Genomic DNA, 16,468 nt, shown 5'->3' with positions numbered 1-16,468 from the left:
ATTATGAATAGGAATATTATAAAAAATCATATTTTGAATACGACACGTAAAATTAACAAACATTGAAAGAATAATATTTGAAGGTAGAATGATAATCAATAGACAAAAGGAAGTTTTATTTTATTAGTTTGAAATTGTATCAATTTGTACTGTATGTTGTTGTTTTATTTGACAGTAATATTTTAATCAAATCACAATATAAAATTTATCAAATTAAAAGAATTTTTATCACAGCTATGAAATAGTATTTTCTATTCAGTTTTTTTTTTTGTAAAGTTTTGTTTACACAAGTTTTTTTTATTTATTTATGCATTGCTTATTTCTAATTTCTTAATTAAATGTTTTTATTTAACAGATTAACCAAAAATGTATACAAGACCTGAAAATATTCCAGTCGGTATCGTGTGGAGCAGGTTCCAGGGAAAAGATAAGGACGGTGTTCCTGGATTAATGTGAGTGTAGATTCAGATGAAAATTTAATAATATATCTTTAAGATCATCTTATGAAGCTATCAAGAGTTTGTTGCAAGTGCTAATCTCAGGATCGAAGAAACCGATCGAAAAAGGATTTAATAATTGTTTCCACGCAAACGAAAAAAAAAAAACGACTTCAATTACATCAATAAGGAATACAACGTCGGTAGACGAAAAAAAACATTGCTCGTTAGTTACAGGGAATCCTTGGCACTCTCATAAGTGGCATACTATCTAGAATTAATTTCTAAACCTACTTTTACAGATTTCTTATCCCATATAACTTAATTTCAGGTACCAAATTCGTGATATGAATGAGGGTGACAAGGAAACCTGCCTCGACCTGCTGTGCGAATCGTTCATAAGGGACGAGCCCTTAAATCGACTTTTAGGTAATTTCGTCTTAGTTGGAATTACACAATGTTCTGTTCTGATCCCAAAAACCGTCCGTTTTGCTCACGATTCGTCAAAGTTAGAAATGTTATGTTCAAAACCGTGACAATCAACAAAAATTAAAATAAGGTAAACATGTACAATCGAGGAGTGTAATTTAACCCTAACCTATCTAACTTAAAAAGTACAACGTTTAACGACAGTTTCGTTATACAAAAAAAAAATAATAACCCTAACCTATCCATACACTCTTCGATTGTACACAATATCCTAAAATATAATAACTGGAAAAGAATTAAGTTTTTTAAAGTAAAATTTAGAATACTTAATTGTAATTCATCCAGACGTACTTTCCGTAATGTGCGCACATCGGCTTTAAATATACAAATGTATTTGCACCCAGACTTGACCGAGGATCTAATGCTAGGATCAAATCTATCAGGAAAGTAACTGACATCGATCGATCGATTCAGCCTGAAACATCCCACTGCTGGCCTCTTTCTCCGTGTAAGAGTAGGATCAGAGCCTAATTCACCACTCTGTTCCACTGCTGGTTGGCGGATATGTTTCCTACAACGAGTAACGAAATAATAACTATCAGGTGTATCTGTTTATGATAACAACCGGGACCGATAGCTTAACGTGCTCTCCGAGGCACAGTGAGAAGTCACACAAGGATAGACAACTAGATCGAAAAGAAATATTTGCACAAATACGTATCCATCTCGAGCGGAAACCTAAACCTGAATCGCCGGTGTTTAAGCGCATACATGGTAGACGCACCCACCACTACATCATAGCGTTGTCAGGTAACTGATATAAACTGCGCTAATCAGCCAGTCTATTTCAATACAGATGAAAACCGATGGAAAGTTGAAGACTGTCTTAAAAACTATCAAAGACGTTAAGTTGAAATAATCTTATTTTGATTGTGTGTGATTGTTTGTGTGATTTAAATCTCAGAAAAATCGAGGGAAACTCTAGAAAGTCTGCAAAACATTTTATCGGGTGTACCGATTTTAATGATTTTTAATTTAATCGAAAGCCGATGTTTATCACGTGGTCACATTTAAATTTCATCGAGATCTGATTATAACTTTTGGAGTAATCTTTAATAATGCGTATTTACTTGACTATTTTTAACCGACTTCCAAAAAAGGAGGAGGTTCTCAGTTCGACTGTATTTTTTTTTTTTTTTTTTTATGTATGTTACATCAGAACTTTTGACCGGGTGGACCGATTTCGACAAATTTTGTTTTAATCGAAAGGTGGTGTGTGCCAATTGGTCCCATTTAAATTTATTTGAGATCTAACAACTACTTTTCGAGTTATATCTAATAATGTGTTTTTACTTGACGCTTTTTTCGTCGACCTACGTTGTATTATACCGCATAACTTTCTACTGGATGTATCGATTTTGATAATTCTTTTTTTGTTGGAAAGAAGATATCCCTAGTTTGGTACCGTGATGAGGAAACCAGGTTCTGATGATGGGATCCCAGAGAAATCGAGGGAAACTCTCGAAAATCCGTAATAACTTTTTACTGGGTGTACCGATTTTGATAATTTTTAATTTAGTCGAAAGCTGATGTTTATCATGTGGTGACATTTAAATTTTATCGAGATTTGATAGGTACTTTTTGAGTAATCTTTGATAACGCGTAGTTGCTTGACTATTTTTTCGTCGATCTACGTTGTATTACTTGTCGATGTAATTGAAGTCGGTTTTTTTTTTCGTTTGCGAGCAAACACAATTATTTTTTCATCTAACTACATTGTATTACTTGTCGATGTAATTGAAGTCGGTTTTTTTCGTTTGCCAGCAAACACAATTATAATGCATAATTTTACAAATATATTAATTAGCATCTGCACTTCATCTCTATATAAACAACAAATGTCTGAAATTTCATACTCTTCCGTCCGCGTAAGTTTCGTAAAAAGGTGTACAAAGTTTTTCTTCACGTATTAATATATATATTATGCAATAATGAACGCTTCTCAATGCTACAGTAGGATGAGATCCAGCGTCGGAGGTCCGGAACATAACATAGAAACAAAAACGCCCAGACCACGACCAACATTTATATTTTGATTGACTACTGGAATATTTTTGAGCATTAGTTTCTTTTTGGATGTATAGGAACGCTTAGCAATACATTTAGAGATTAATTTTTATTTATGCGAATTGAAAGGAACCCTTTTTTACAGGCTTAGCCAACGATCATGAATCGACAAACAACGCCAGAGAGTACTGGTCGAAGTACATCGATCAGAAAATGTCTATAGCTTGTTATACCGAAGTCGATGGAAAACCAAAGCACTTGGTTGGCTTTAATCTTCTCGTGGTTGAGTGTAAAAACGACAAGGATTTATTGCCACTGGTGCTGAAAGTTTTTAACAGTACTTTTTGTTATATTTAAGTACCAGCTGATCCGACAGCCGCTGTCCCATCTCAACTGTGAAACGCAAGAGCTGTCATTTAAGTCAAGTTTAAACAGTAGTTAATCTTTCTTGTTATTTTATCATTTTTTGCGCAATTTTCTTAAATTTTAATTTCATAAGAACCTTCTACAAAGTGTTAGAAACTTTGAAGTAAAGTTAAAGGTCAGCGTTCTACGTTCATCTACGTGATGAACAACAGGCTCCTTAAATCATCCATCATCATCATTGACATAGGCTTCCATAAGTTCGCATCAAAAATGGAATGAACTCGTTGTGGTTTGCCCATAGTAATCACGCTGGACAGGCGAGTTGATGACCGAAGACGCTGCTGCCCGTCTTCGACCTCTGTATTTCAAAGCGAACAGTTGGATGGTTATCCCGCCATCGGTCGGCTTTTTAAGTCCCAAGGTAGTAGTGGAACTGTGTTATCTCTTAGTCGTCTCTTACGACATCCTTGGCGAGAGAGGTGGTGGCTACATTCTTTACTGCTATAACTATACAGTAGTCCTTAAATGTCCAAAGATAAATAAATATCTTATTTTATCAGCCACAAGGAGAAACGTCGAAAAAGATTATAAGGACGTTGGCAGTCATCGAGACATTAGTGAACGTTTACGAATATTTCAGCACAGATACTTTATTGACTTCCTGTGCTCTGGTCGTGCTTCCGGCGCACAGGGGGAACAATATTAGTGCGAAACTTTTAGAAGCTCGGTGAGTTTGAAAAAACTATAAGTGATAATATTTTTAAAGAAATAATAAACGCCTCACGCTCAACAGCCTCCGCTAGGATTAAATCCTGTGTTGTGGTCCAGAAACACTCAGTATACAAGCACAAACACCAGACCACGACAAACATCTGTATGGACAATACAAATGTATGCCATGTGCCGGGATCGACCCCTTGACTTCCAGCGCAACAGCCATAATTCAGTGATATAGCTATTCAGTTCCTCGAAGTGATGTTGTTTGATACTGTTGATAACAATCGATCTAAACTGAGAATATCAACGGAAAATTTTCTAGAAGGACATTATGCATCTTTTTTCTATATATTTTATTACGTAAATTTATCGTCAATCTTATTTATCAGATTACACCTTAACCCGTTCAATGTCCGTGCCCTAGATATAGGAGTAGTGACATACGTCACAACAGGATCTTGCTCCAAATTTAGAGCATTACAAATTAGACTGGAGAAGTTCCTCTACCTTATAGAAGGTCACAGCTAAATAATACTGCTCTGAAGATGTATTGTGTTCGTTGTGAGTAAGGTAGCCAGAGTTCTTAGTGAGAATCGGACCTCACTCGACCGACTTCGTGGTAAAACAAGTGAACGTACGGTACCTGGTGGTAAGCGGATCTTACCGCATCAAGCGGTGGTTGGTTGGTTTACCTGGTGGCCTGGTCCGTAAGCTACGGAAGCCTGCAACAGCAGGAGCATTGCAAGCTTTTTTCTCACCCCAGAACTAGAAACAGTATGATTTGGGAGTAATTTTCTATAAAGTTGAGATACTGTCCCAGTCGGGCAGCTCCATATTTTGAATAAGATAATCCCTACCTCAATTAATAGCATATTTACAAAGTTTTATTTTCCAGAGAGAAGATTTGCGAAACGTTCGGGATCAAAGCTACATGTTCAACGTTCACAGCGACGTCCTCACAAATTGCAGCCGCCCGAGCTGGCTTCGAAGTGCTAGCCACAATGGAGTACTCCATAATGTTGAACTATGGCATCGACCTACGAAATTATGAGAGTCCTTGTGCCAAAGTTATGGGGAAGAAATATGAATAAACTTTAAAGATTAGGTTTAACCCCAAAGTACCAGAAAAAAATGAAATTGGTTGACATTAAAAGGAGAGAGATAGAAGACAGAATTGATAAGCTTTTAATACGTAGACATTATCTATGTAACAGAAAAAATATTTTTTAATAATTTTATAATTAATTGAATGAATTTATACATGTGTATTAGTTGTTGTATGTTTAGCTATAATAGATAGTAATTTTTTTAAATACAATTCAATTTCACAGTTTGACGCATTTTTATATATACAATTTAATTTGTTTGACTGTGACACAATCATATTACTGCATTATTGTTATGGACAAATAGCTCGTTCCTATATTAATAAAAAAGTTTCGTTTTATTAACGAAGCGTTTAGTTTTGAAAGAAAACGAACCGCTTTTTGAATATAGAAATCAGATGTATAATTTAACATTTAAGGGCGGTTACTCGTACGCACTTAAGAAAATTTCAACCGACGTCAAATTTAACCTCACTGTAAGTCACTGTGATTAATATTTAAATGGCCTAATTGTATTCTGGTATAAACATCAAGTCATCGACGTATCTAGCATTATTTTTAGGGGAGCGATGGTCTGGGCCAGTTACAGACTTCTTAGGCATCAGCCTGAAATTTTAAAACGGTAGCCCCATATCCTGGGGTGGGAAAAAGACCATACTGGGGTGGGCACGGACCATCCAGCTCCCTTTCTATATACGTTACGCGCAAATTCATTATTATAAAGAAAAACAATTCGGCCTCAGATCTCTCGGCTAACCATATACGAGTAATCGTTAATATTTATATTAATGATTATATGGTTATTCCATCCCATCCATCCCCCCCTATTCCGTCCCCTTATAGTCAGTTTTTGACTGTCAAATTTGACGAAACCGTGTTTTGCGCATAATCCCCTGTCGAGCAATCCACCTCGAATGTTTTTAGAACTGTAGCTATATGACGTCACGCAAATTTAAAATGGCCTATAAGTATACGACTATTTTGTAGCATTTGAATGTATGAAATAAATAATATCGATTTTTTTTTAAATATTATTGTTTTATATATCGAAAATAGTGATAAGTAATAATTAATTAATAATGATTTTATATTAAATGTCATGACCGTTTACGCTCGGTCCACTGTACGTCTGTACCTAAGATACTAATGAAATATAATTTGAAATAGTTGTAAAACTCATGTCGATGGACGTCACGGCATTATGTGAGCGTTGTCTGTCTTTGATTTTATGCCATAAACGCGGTACCGTCGTCCAAAAAACATGTTTTGTCACCTTATGTACAAGTACAATCATTGAAATAAAATTTTACAATTTTAATGTCAGTGTGTTGTTTCATTTATTTTTTATTATTTCAATAAATTTAGACAAGAAATCCACATTTAATCTTAATACATTGTTTTTTTTTTATAATAACTTTATCTTAAACTAGCTGTGCCCGCGACTTCGTCCGCGTGGAATTTAACAAAAAAGTTGTAGTTAAGTTCGCAGAGTTATAAAATAAATAAAAACTAAAATAAAAGTAGCCTAAGTTACTCCTTATTACATCAGCTATCCCAGTGAAAGTTCCGTCAAATTCGGTCCAGCCGTTTCAGAGATTAGTCGCAACAAACAGGCAGGCAGACAAACGGACAAAAATCATAAAAAAAGTCATTTTGGTATATGTACCGTGTATACATACATGTGAATTTAGTAAAAAGCAGTTATTTTAATATTATAAGTAGACACGTCAATTTTATTTATTTGTATAGATGTAATATGGTTAAAATTAATTTTAAAATGTACGTATTACTGTAACTGTAACTTTATATGCTTCAGCCTGTAATATCCCACTGCTGGGCATAGGCCTCTTTCCCCATGTAGGAGAAGGATCAGAGCTTAATCCATCACGCTGCTGCACTGCAGGTTGATGGATTTATTCCCTACTATCACATTGTGAATGGGCTATGCTTGGAGTTTTTCTCAAAGATCGACGAAAGTAACCGACATAGCCTACAGAATTAGCAAGTTGAAATGGCAGTGGGCTGGTCATCTGTGTCGTAGGACCGATAGCCGTTGGAGCAGACGGATCCTGGAGTAGAGACCGCGTCTTGGCAAACGCAGTGTGAGACGTCCTCCGGCCCGTTGGACCGACGATCTACGTAAGATTGCCGGTGTGGGCTGGATCCTCATCCAGTCCATACTGGAAAACCGGGATGTCTGGCGCGAGCTTGCGAGCAGTGGACTGCAATATGCTGAACTGACTGAGGACTGACACTGTGAGTGACTGTTGATATCAGTTGTATATGGTAACAACCGGTATCGACAGCTTACGTGCTCTCCAGGCCACGATGGAGAGACTCACCAGAGTCACAAGATACCAAGACTGGAAATAAATATTTGTACGAATGCAAAAATAATTGAGTATCTCCTCTTTTTTTTAAGTTGCTTAAAAATGAATCCCTATTTCCCTTTGTTACGCCATAACTAGGAAACGACTTAAATGGTTTGACCTATATATCTTCTTATACACTATAGAAAGTTTTTATGGAATAATAAGTAAAACGAGTGTGCTTTAGATCACACGACTGAAGTAAAACTTCTGCACAATAGGTCTGCTTCTGTAGACACAGGTCTAAGATATACGAAACGTAACTGGTTATAAGAGAAAGAGAAAGAAAATGTGTGATCGCACCTCTCTCTCTTTTGCTCCGTTCATTTCGCCCGATCACACTTTTCGTAACGCTCTCATCTCTCATAAATCAAGCGTACGTAAAGAAGATTTTTTGTTCAAAATTTTAAAAAATTGCACATACACATAATTTGAAAAAATTTCAAAAAACGTAGGTAGCCTTTATTTTCCAGATCGAAATATAGAACAACATTGGTCGAATCATTTGCTAAATAATGGATAGTAGGAGATCTAGGACAGGAATTATCTAGTCAATCATTTTTTAAACAGTAAATCTATATTTATAAAAATTAATGTTTGTCTGTATGTCCTTTATAGAATCGTAAACTATGCATTTGATCATGGCATGATCTTCCGCAAAGTGTCGTGCATGAGCCCACATTGGTTTCTGAGTTGGCACGACGAAAATATAAAAAACGTAGCAACGCTTAAAGAGTATAGCTAAGTAGATATATAATAATTCTCATCCAATAAACAGTCGGTTGAAGGCTTTTTGTAGATCTTGAGGGTTAGTAAATAATAAACAGACAATACGAATTGATTGTTAGCCAAAATGGTAAACTACCTACGTATGTCATTATTTCGTCGCACAACTGCTGGCCAAGTGCTTTGCCTCTGTATCAAAATATTAAAAAGTAATTATAAAAAAAAGAATTTTTATACAGCTGTGTATCAAACTATATATTAATTAACGATAAGTGTTTGAAAGTTTAATCTTTCTTAGAAGTAATTTTTGTGCTTATCGGAGAAAACAAATTTATGTAGGTATAAGTTCTGTTACTATATTTTTTATCAAAGTTATTCAACTATCTTGGAAGTTTCTCGTATGCTTATAGGAAAGTGCCGTAATTATGACTAGGAATATTATAAAAAACTAGCTGACCCGGCGAACTTCGTATCGCCTAACACAAACTTTATCGTATGGTATTAAAGTTCAAATTGACTTTTAAGTATTATCACAAATCATTTGTATGGGAGTATAGAAAAGTGTTGTTTTTAGACTTTTTCAGGAAATTTTAAATTTTTTTTTTTAGAATTTTTCTCTCAGTAAGAACCACTTTCGTACTTCAAGGAATATTTTAAAAAAAGAATTAGCGAAATCGGTCCAACCGTTCTCGAGTTTTGCGCTTAGCAACACATTGAGCGACTCATTTTTATATATAAAAAAATAATATTTTGAATACGACACGTAAAATTAACAAACATTGAAAGAATAATATTTGAAGGTAGAATGATAATCAATAGACAAACATAGATCAAGTAAAAAGAATAGATAACGCACTTACAACAAAAAAGTGAAGCCACTTTTTTAAATATGTGTGAGTGAAGTGTTGACACTTTTTAAAAAAAGTCCCTGAAAATTTTATTAAGTGGGATTAAACACAATTAATTTAATATAGGTAAAATGGGTATGCGAAAATAAAAATCTGTTTATAGTTTTAAATATATTTACTCCTTTTTAACCGACTTCAAAAAAAGAAGGAGGTTACTCAATTCGACCGTATATATATATATATTTTTTTTATGTATGTTCGGAGATAACTTCTTCGTTTACGAACCGATTTTGATAATTATTTTTTTGTTGGAAAGGAGATATCCATAGTTTGGTACCATGATAAGGAAACCAGGATCTGATGATGGGATCCCAGATAAATCGAGGGAAACTTTCAAAAATCGTAAGGGTGACTAGTAAATTTCATCATGTTTTCATTAAGTGCTATAAAGCACTACTATTTAATAAAGGTCTGGAGTCGATCTGATGATGGAGAAGAAAGATAGTCGAGGGAACTCTTTAACAATTTATAGCAATTACCTGCTTTTTGAACTTAATTCGTTTCTATTGATGAGAACTTTGCACCTGTATGAGTCATAAGTGCCATTACAGTCTGATGATGGAGACAAAAGTTAGTCGAGGGAACTCTTTAACGATTTATAGCAATTACCTGCTGTTTGAACTTAATTCGTTTCTATCGATGAGAACTTTGCATATATATGAGTTATAAGTGCCATTTCAGTCTGATGATGGAGACGAAAGATAGTCGAGGGAACTCTTCAACGACTTATAGCAATTACCTGGTGTTTGAACTTAATTCGTTTCTGTTGATGAGAACTTTGCACCTATATGAGTTACAAGTGCCATTACAGTCTGATGATGGCGACAAAAGATAGTCGAGGGAACTTTTCAACGATTTATAGCAATTACCTGCTATGTGATCATCTGTGTCGCAGGACCAGGTTTGATGACGGAGCCCATAAACACTCGAGGGAATTTCTCAACAATTTACAGCAGTTACCTTTTGCTGTTTGACGACCGCTTTGATATAATGGTGCATGTGCCGTGTCGGCGGCGCCTAAACACCGACGGTCGCGGGTTCTATTCCCGCTCGGAGTGGATATTTATGTTTATACAAATATTTATTTTCGGTCTAGTTGTTATTGCTTGTGGTTCTCCCAACCTAGCCTCAGAGAACACGCTAGGCTGTCAGTCCCGGTTGTTATTATGTACACCTGATAGCGAACTTTACTCATAGTATGTCAACGCGTTAGCGCAGCGGTCACAGCACCGGCTGTTGCGCTGGCGTTAGTGGGTTCAATCTCCGCGCACGACAGATATTTGAATTGGCCATATAGATGTTTGTCATTGTCTGGGTGTTTGTGCTTGTGTATTGTGTATGTTTCCGGTCCCCCGACACAAGAGAAAAAGCATCCTTGTTAGGTCTACCCATCACTAAAAATTGTAAAATAAAATAATTTTTAACAAAAAAAAAAAACCGACTTCAAACTTATATTTATGTTTTCTAGGTGTATCAAAGATTGAATCTTGGTTAACGACTAATTTAAGACTCATCCGGTAGGTCCTAGAACAAAAAATTCAACATTAAAATACCTAGTAGTAAGTAGTAGTATATACGTGATGGTACTCTGCGAAGTCCACGTTTTGTACCGTAAATGTCAGCTTTATCAAAATGGTTTGAACAAACCACACTAGATGAGGATGGCTGTCGTTGTAGTTCATTTCAGCTCAGTCGCACAGCAGCTACCTATTCTATCTATCTCCTATTAAAATATTCGTTGGAAACCTAAAACCATGATATTTAGTAGTAAAATATGAGTAGTTAATTTACAAATTTAAACAGAAACAAACGAGTTAAAAATTTATATTTAACTTGACTTCAATTTAGGTAAAACATAAAATCACACGATAAAAGAAAAAACAATAATGATGTCCACTTTCTACTTAATTATTTTTCTATGATTGGCTACAATTTACTTACCCGCATTTTGGGCTAATGGAAATAAGAATTACAGGTAACACTCCCTCGGTACGTCATTTCGGGACATGGAAATTATAAGTTCCGAATAACCTCAATATTATTTTGGAATAACAAGAAATATAAAGTTTTGTATGTACTTACGTGTTAAACGATATTTCTTCAGACTTTTTATTCACTTTGGTATTGTTTTTGTACCATTTAATTACACAAAAACGGCATTTTATAGGCATAATTACTGTACGAGGCCCCGTGAGATACTGACGAAAATGAGCGTAGTTTGATGCATATGTGTGCGTGAGCGTGTGTGTTTACTTGAAGGAGCCGAGTTTTGTGGCTTCACTAACAACAAAGACCGCGCATTATCTACTTTTTTTTACTTCATCTATGTAGACAAAAGGAAATTTCATTTTATTAGTTTAAAAATTGTATCAATTTGTACTGTATGTTATTGATTTATTTGCCAGTAATAATTTAGTCAAATCACAATATAAAATTTATTAAATTAAAATCATTTTTATCACAGCTATGAAATAGTATTTTCTATTCAGTTTTTTTTTTTGTAAAGTTTTGTTTACATAAGTCTTTTTTTTTAATTTCTGCATTGCTTATTTCTGATTTCTTAATTAAATGTTTTTATTTAACAGATTAACCAAAAATGTATACAAGACCTGAAAATATTCCAGTCGGTATCGTGTGGAGCAGGTTCCAGGGAAAAGATAAGGACGGTGTTCCTGGATTAATGTGAGTGTAGATTCACATGAAAATTTAATAATATTTCTTTAACATCATCTTATAAAGCTATCAAGAGTTTGTTTCAAGTGCTAATCTCAGGATCGAAGAAACCGATCGAAAAAGGATTTAATTATTGTGTTTCCACGCAAACGAAAAAAAAAACCGACTTCAATTACACCAATAAGAGATACAACGTCGGTAGACGAAAAAAAACATTGCTCGTTAGTTATAGGGAATCCTTGGCACTCTCATAAGTGGCATACTATCTAGAGTTAATTTCTAAACCTACTTTTACAGATTTCTTATCCCATATAACTTAATTTCAGGTACCAAATTCGTGATATGAATGAGGGTGACAAGGAAACCTGCCTCGACCTGCTGTGCGAATCGTTCATAAGAGACGAGCCCTTAAATCGACTTTTAGGTAATTTCGTCTTAGTTGGAATTACACAATGTTCTGTTCTGATCCCAAAAACCGTCCGTTTTGCTCACGATTCGTCAAAGTTAGAAATGTTATGTTCAAAACCGTGACAATCAACAAAAATTAAAATATGGTAAACATGTACAATCGAGGAGTGTAATTTAACCCTAACCTATCTAACTTAAAAAGTACAACGTTTAACGACAGTTTCGTTATACAAAAAAAAAAATAACCCTAACCTATCCATACACTCCTCGATTGTACACAATATCCTAAAATATAATAACTGGAAAAGAATTAAGTTTTTTAAAGTAAAATTTAGAAGACTTAATTGTAATTCATCCAGACGTACTTTCCGTAATGTGCGCACATCGGCTTTAAATATACAAATGTATTTGCACCCAGACTTGACCGAGGATCTAATGCTAGGATCAAATCTATCAGGAAAGTAACTGACATCGATCGATCGATTCAGCCTGAAACATCCCACTGCTGGCCTCTTTCTCCGTGTAAGAGTAGGATCAGAGCCTAATTCACCACTCTGTTCCACTGCTGGTTGGCGGATATGTTTCCTACAACGAGTAACTAAATAATAACTATCAGGTGTATCTGTTTATGATAACAACCGGGACCGATAGCTTAACGTGCTCTCCGAGGCACAGTGAGAAGTCACACAAGGATAGACAACCAGATCGAAAAGAAATATTTGCACAAATACGTATCCATCTCGAGCGGAAACCTAAACCTGAATCGCCGGTGTTTAAGCGCATACATGGTAGACGCACCCACCACTACATCATAGCGTTGTCAGGTAACTGATATAAACTGCGCTAATCAGCCAGTCTATTTCAATACAGATGAAAACCGATGGAAAGTTGAAGACTGTCTTAAAAACTATCAAAGACGTTAAGTTGAAATAATCTTATTTTGATTGTGTGTGATTGTTTGTGTGATTTAAATCTCAGAGAAATCGAGGGAAACTCTAGAAAGTCTGCATAACATTTTATTGGGTGTATTGATTTTAATGATTTTTAATTTAATCGAAAGCCGATGTTTATCATGTGGTCATATTTAAATTTCATCGAGATCTGATTATAACTTTTGGAGTAATCTTTGATAATGCGTATTTACTTGACTATTTTTTCATCTAACTACATTGTATTACTTGTCGATGTAATTGAAGTCGGTTTTTTTCGTTTGCCAGCAAACACAATTATAATGCATAATTTTACAAATATATTAGCATCTGCACTTCATCTCTATATATATATATCCGCGTAAGTTTCGTAAAAAGGTGTACAAAGTTTTTCTTCACGTATTAATATATATATTATGCAATAATGAACGCTTCTCAATGCTACAGTAGGATGAGATCCAGCGTCGGAGGTCCGGAACATAACATAGAAACAAAAACGCCCAGACCACGACCAACATTTATATTTTGATTGACTACTGGAATATTTCTGAGCATTAGTTTCTTTTTAGATGTATAGGAACGCTTAGCAATACATTTAGAGATTAATTTTTATTTATGCGAATTGAAAGGAACCTTTTTTTACAGGCTTAGCCAACGATCACGAATCGACAAACAACACCAGAGAGTACTGGTCGAAGTACATCGATCAGAAAATGTCTATAGCTTGTTATACCGAAGTCGATGGAAAACCAAAGCACTTGGTTGGCTTTAATCTTCTCGTGGTTGTGTGTAAAAACGACAAGGATTTATTGCCACTGGTGCTGAAAGTTTTTAACAGTACTTTTTGTTATATTTAAGTACCAGCTGATCCGACAGCCGCTGTCCCATCTCAACTGTGAAACGCAAGAGCTGTCATTTAAGTCAAGTTTAAACAGTAGTTAATCTTTCTTGTTATTTTATCATTTTATGCGCAATTTTCTTAAATTTTAATTTCATAAGAACCTTCTACAAAGTGTTAGAAACTTTGAAGTAAAGTTAAAGGTCAGCGTTCTACGTTCATCTACGTGATGAACAACAGGCTCCTTAAATCATCCATCATCATCATTGACATAGGCTTCCATAAGTTCGCATCAAAAATGGAATGAACTCGTTGTAGTTTGCCCATAGTAATCACGCTGGACAGGCGAGTTGATGACCGAAGACGCTGCTGCCCGTCTTCGACCTGTGTATTTCAAAGCGAACATTTGGATGGTTATCCCGCCATCGGTCGGCTTTTTAAGTCCCAAGGTAGTAGTGGAACTGTATTATCTCTTAGTCGTCTCTTACGACATCCTTGGCGAGAGAGGTGGTGGCTACATTCTTTACTGCTATAACTACACAGCAGTCCTTAAATGTCCAAAGATAAATAAATATCTTATTTTTTCAGCCACAAGGAGAAACGGTGAAAAAGATTATAAGGACGTTGGCAGTCATCGAGAGATTAGTGAACGTTTACGAATATTTCAGCACAGATACTTATTTGACTTCCTGTGCTCTGGTCGTACTTCCGGCGCACAGGGGGAACAATATTGGTGCGAAACTTTTAGAAGCTCGGTGAGTTTGAAAAAACTATAAGTGATAATATTTTTAAAGAAATTATAAACGCCTAACGCTCAACAGCCTCCGCTAGAATTAAATCCTGTGTTGGGGTCCGGAAACACTCAATACACAAGCACAAACACCAGACCACGACAAACATCTGTATGGACAATACAAATGTATGCCATGTGCCGGGATCGACCCCTTGACTTCCAGCGCAACAGCCATAATTCAGTGATATAGCTATTCAGTTCCTCGAAGTGATGTTGTTTGATACTGTTGATAACAATCGATCTAAACTGAGAATATCAACGGAAAATTCTCTAGAAGGACATTATGCATCTTTTTTCTATATATTTTATTACGTAAATTTATCGTCAATCTTATTTATCAGATTACACCTTAACACGTTCAATGTCCGTGCCCTAGATATAGGAGTAGTGACATACGTCACAACAGGATCTTGCTCCAAATTTAGAGCATTACAAATTAGACTGGAGAAGTTCGTCTACCTTATAGAAGATAATAGATAAATAATACTGCTCTGAAGATGTATTGTGTTCGTTGTGAGTAAGGTAGCCAGAGTTCTTAGTGAGAATCGGACCTCACTCGACCGACTTCGTGGTAAAACAATTGAACGTACGGTACCTGGTGGTAAGCGGATCTTACCGCATCAAGCGGTGGTTGGTTGGTTTACCTGGTGGCCTGGTCCGTAAGCTACGGAAGCCTGCAACAGCAGGAGCATTGCAAGCTTTTTTCTGACCCTAGAACTAGAAACAGTATGATTTGGGAGTGATTTTCTGTAAGGTTGAGATACTGTCCCAGTCGGGCAGCTCCATATTTTGAATAAGATAATCCCTACCTCAATTAATAGCATATTTACAAATTTGTTTTATTTTCCAGAGAGAAGATTTGCAAAACGTTCGGGATCAAAGCTACATGTTCAACGTTCACAGCGGCGTCCTCACAAATTTCAGCCACCCGAGCTGGCTTCGAAGTGTTAGCCACATTTGAGCTCTCCAAAATGCTGGAATATGGCATCGACTTACGAGACTGTGAGAGTCCTGTCGTCAAAATTATGGGACGAAGATATTAATAATCTTTAAAGATTAAGTTTAACTTCAAAGTATAAGTACCAGAAAAAAAAATGAAAATGGTTGGCATTAAAAGGAGAGAGATAGAAGACAGAATTGATAAGCTTTTAATACGTAGACATTATCTATGTAACAGAAAAAATATTTTTTAATAATTTTATAATTAATTGAATGAATTTATACATGTGTATTTAGTTGTTGTATGTTTAGCTATAATAGATAGCAATTTTTTTAAATACAATTCAATTTCACAGTTTGACGCATTTTTATATATACAATTTAATTTGTTTGACTGTGACACAATCATAATTACTGCATTATTGTTATAGACAAATAGCTCGTTCCTATATTAATAAAAATTCATTCATTTTATTAACGAAGCGTTTAGTTTTGAAAGATAACGAACCGCTTTTTGAATAAAGAAATCAGTTTATAATTTAACACTTAAGCACTTGGCAGGTTACTCGTACGCATTTAAAAAAATTTCAACCGACGTCAAATTTAACCTCGCTGTAAGTCACTGTGATTAATATTTAAATGGCCTAATTGTATTCTGGTATAAACATCAAGTCATCGACGTATCTAGGATTATTTTAAGGGGAGCGATGGTCTGGGCCAGGTACAGACTTCTTAGGCATCAGCCTGAAATTTTAAAACGGTA

General features: G+C 35.4%; 2 protein-coding genes across 2 annotated transcripts; both read left to right on the top strand.

Moving 5' to 3' along the window:
* Positions 1 to 366: 366 nt before the first annotated feature.
* LOC123668082 lies at positions 367 to 5,107 on the top strand. Its single transcript, XM_045601876.1, has 5 exons — positions 367 to 452; positions 769 to 866; positions 3,079 to 3,260; positions 3,860 to 4,026; positions 4,912 to 5,107. The coding sequence occupies exons 1-5, from the start codon at positions 367 to 369 to the stop codon at positions 5,105 to 5,107; spliced, it is 729 nt and encodes a 242-aa protein (XP_045457832.1).
* A 6,614-nt stretch (positions 5,108 to 11,721) lies between these two features.
* On the top strand, positions 11,722 to 15,809 carry LOC123668081. The gene is made up of 5 exons (XM_045601875.1): positions 11,722 to 11,807; positions 12,125 to 12,222; positions 13,781 to 13,962; positions 14,562 to 14,728; positions 15,617 to 15,809. Exons 1-5 carry the CDS (start codon positions 11,722 to 11,724, stop codon positions 15,807 to 15,809), a joined length of 726 nt encoding a protein of 241 aa, XP_045457831.1.
* Positions 15,810 to 16,468: the final 659 nt, after the last annotated feature.

This window comes from Melitaea cinxia, chromosome 30 (assembly GCF_905220565.1).
Source record: "Melitaea cinxia chromosome 30, ilMelCinx1.1, whole genome shotgun sequence".
Lineage (NCBI taxonomy): Eukaryota > Metazoa > Arthropoda > Insecta > Lepidoptera > Nymphalidae > Melitaea > Melitaea cinxia.
The sequence above is the reverse complement of the archived record's forward strand: the minus strand, read 5'-3'. Positions and strand labels throughout refer to the sequence as shown.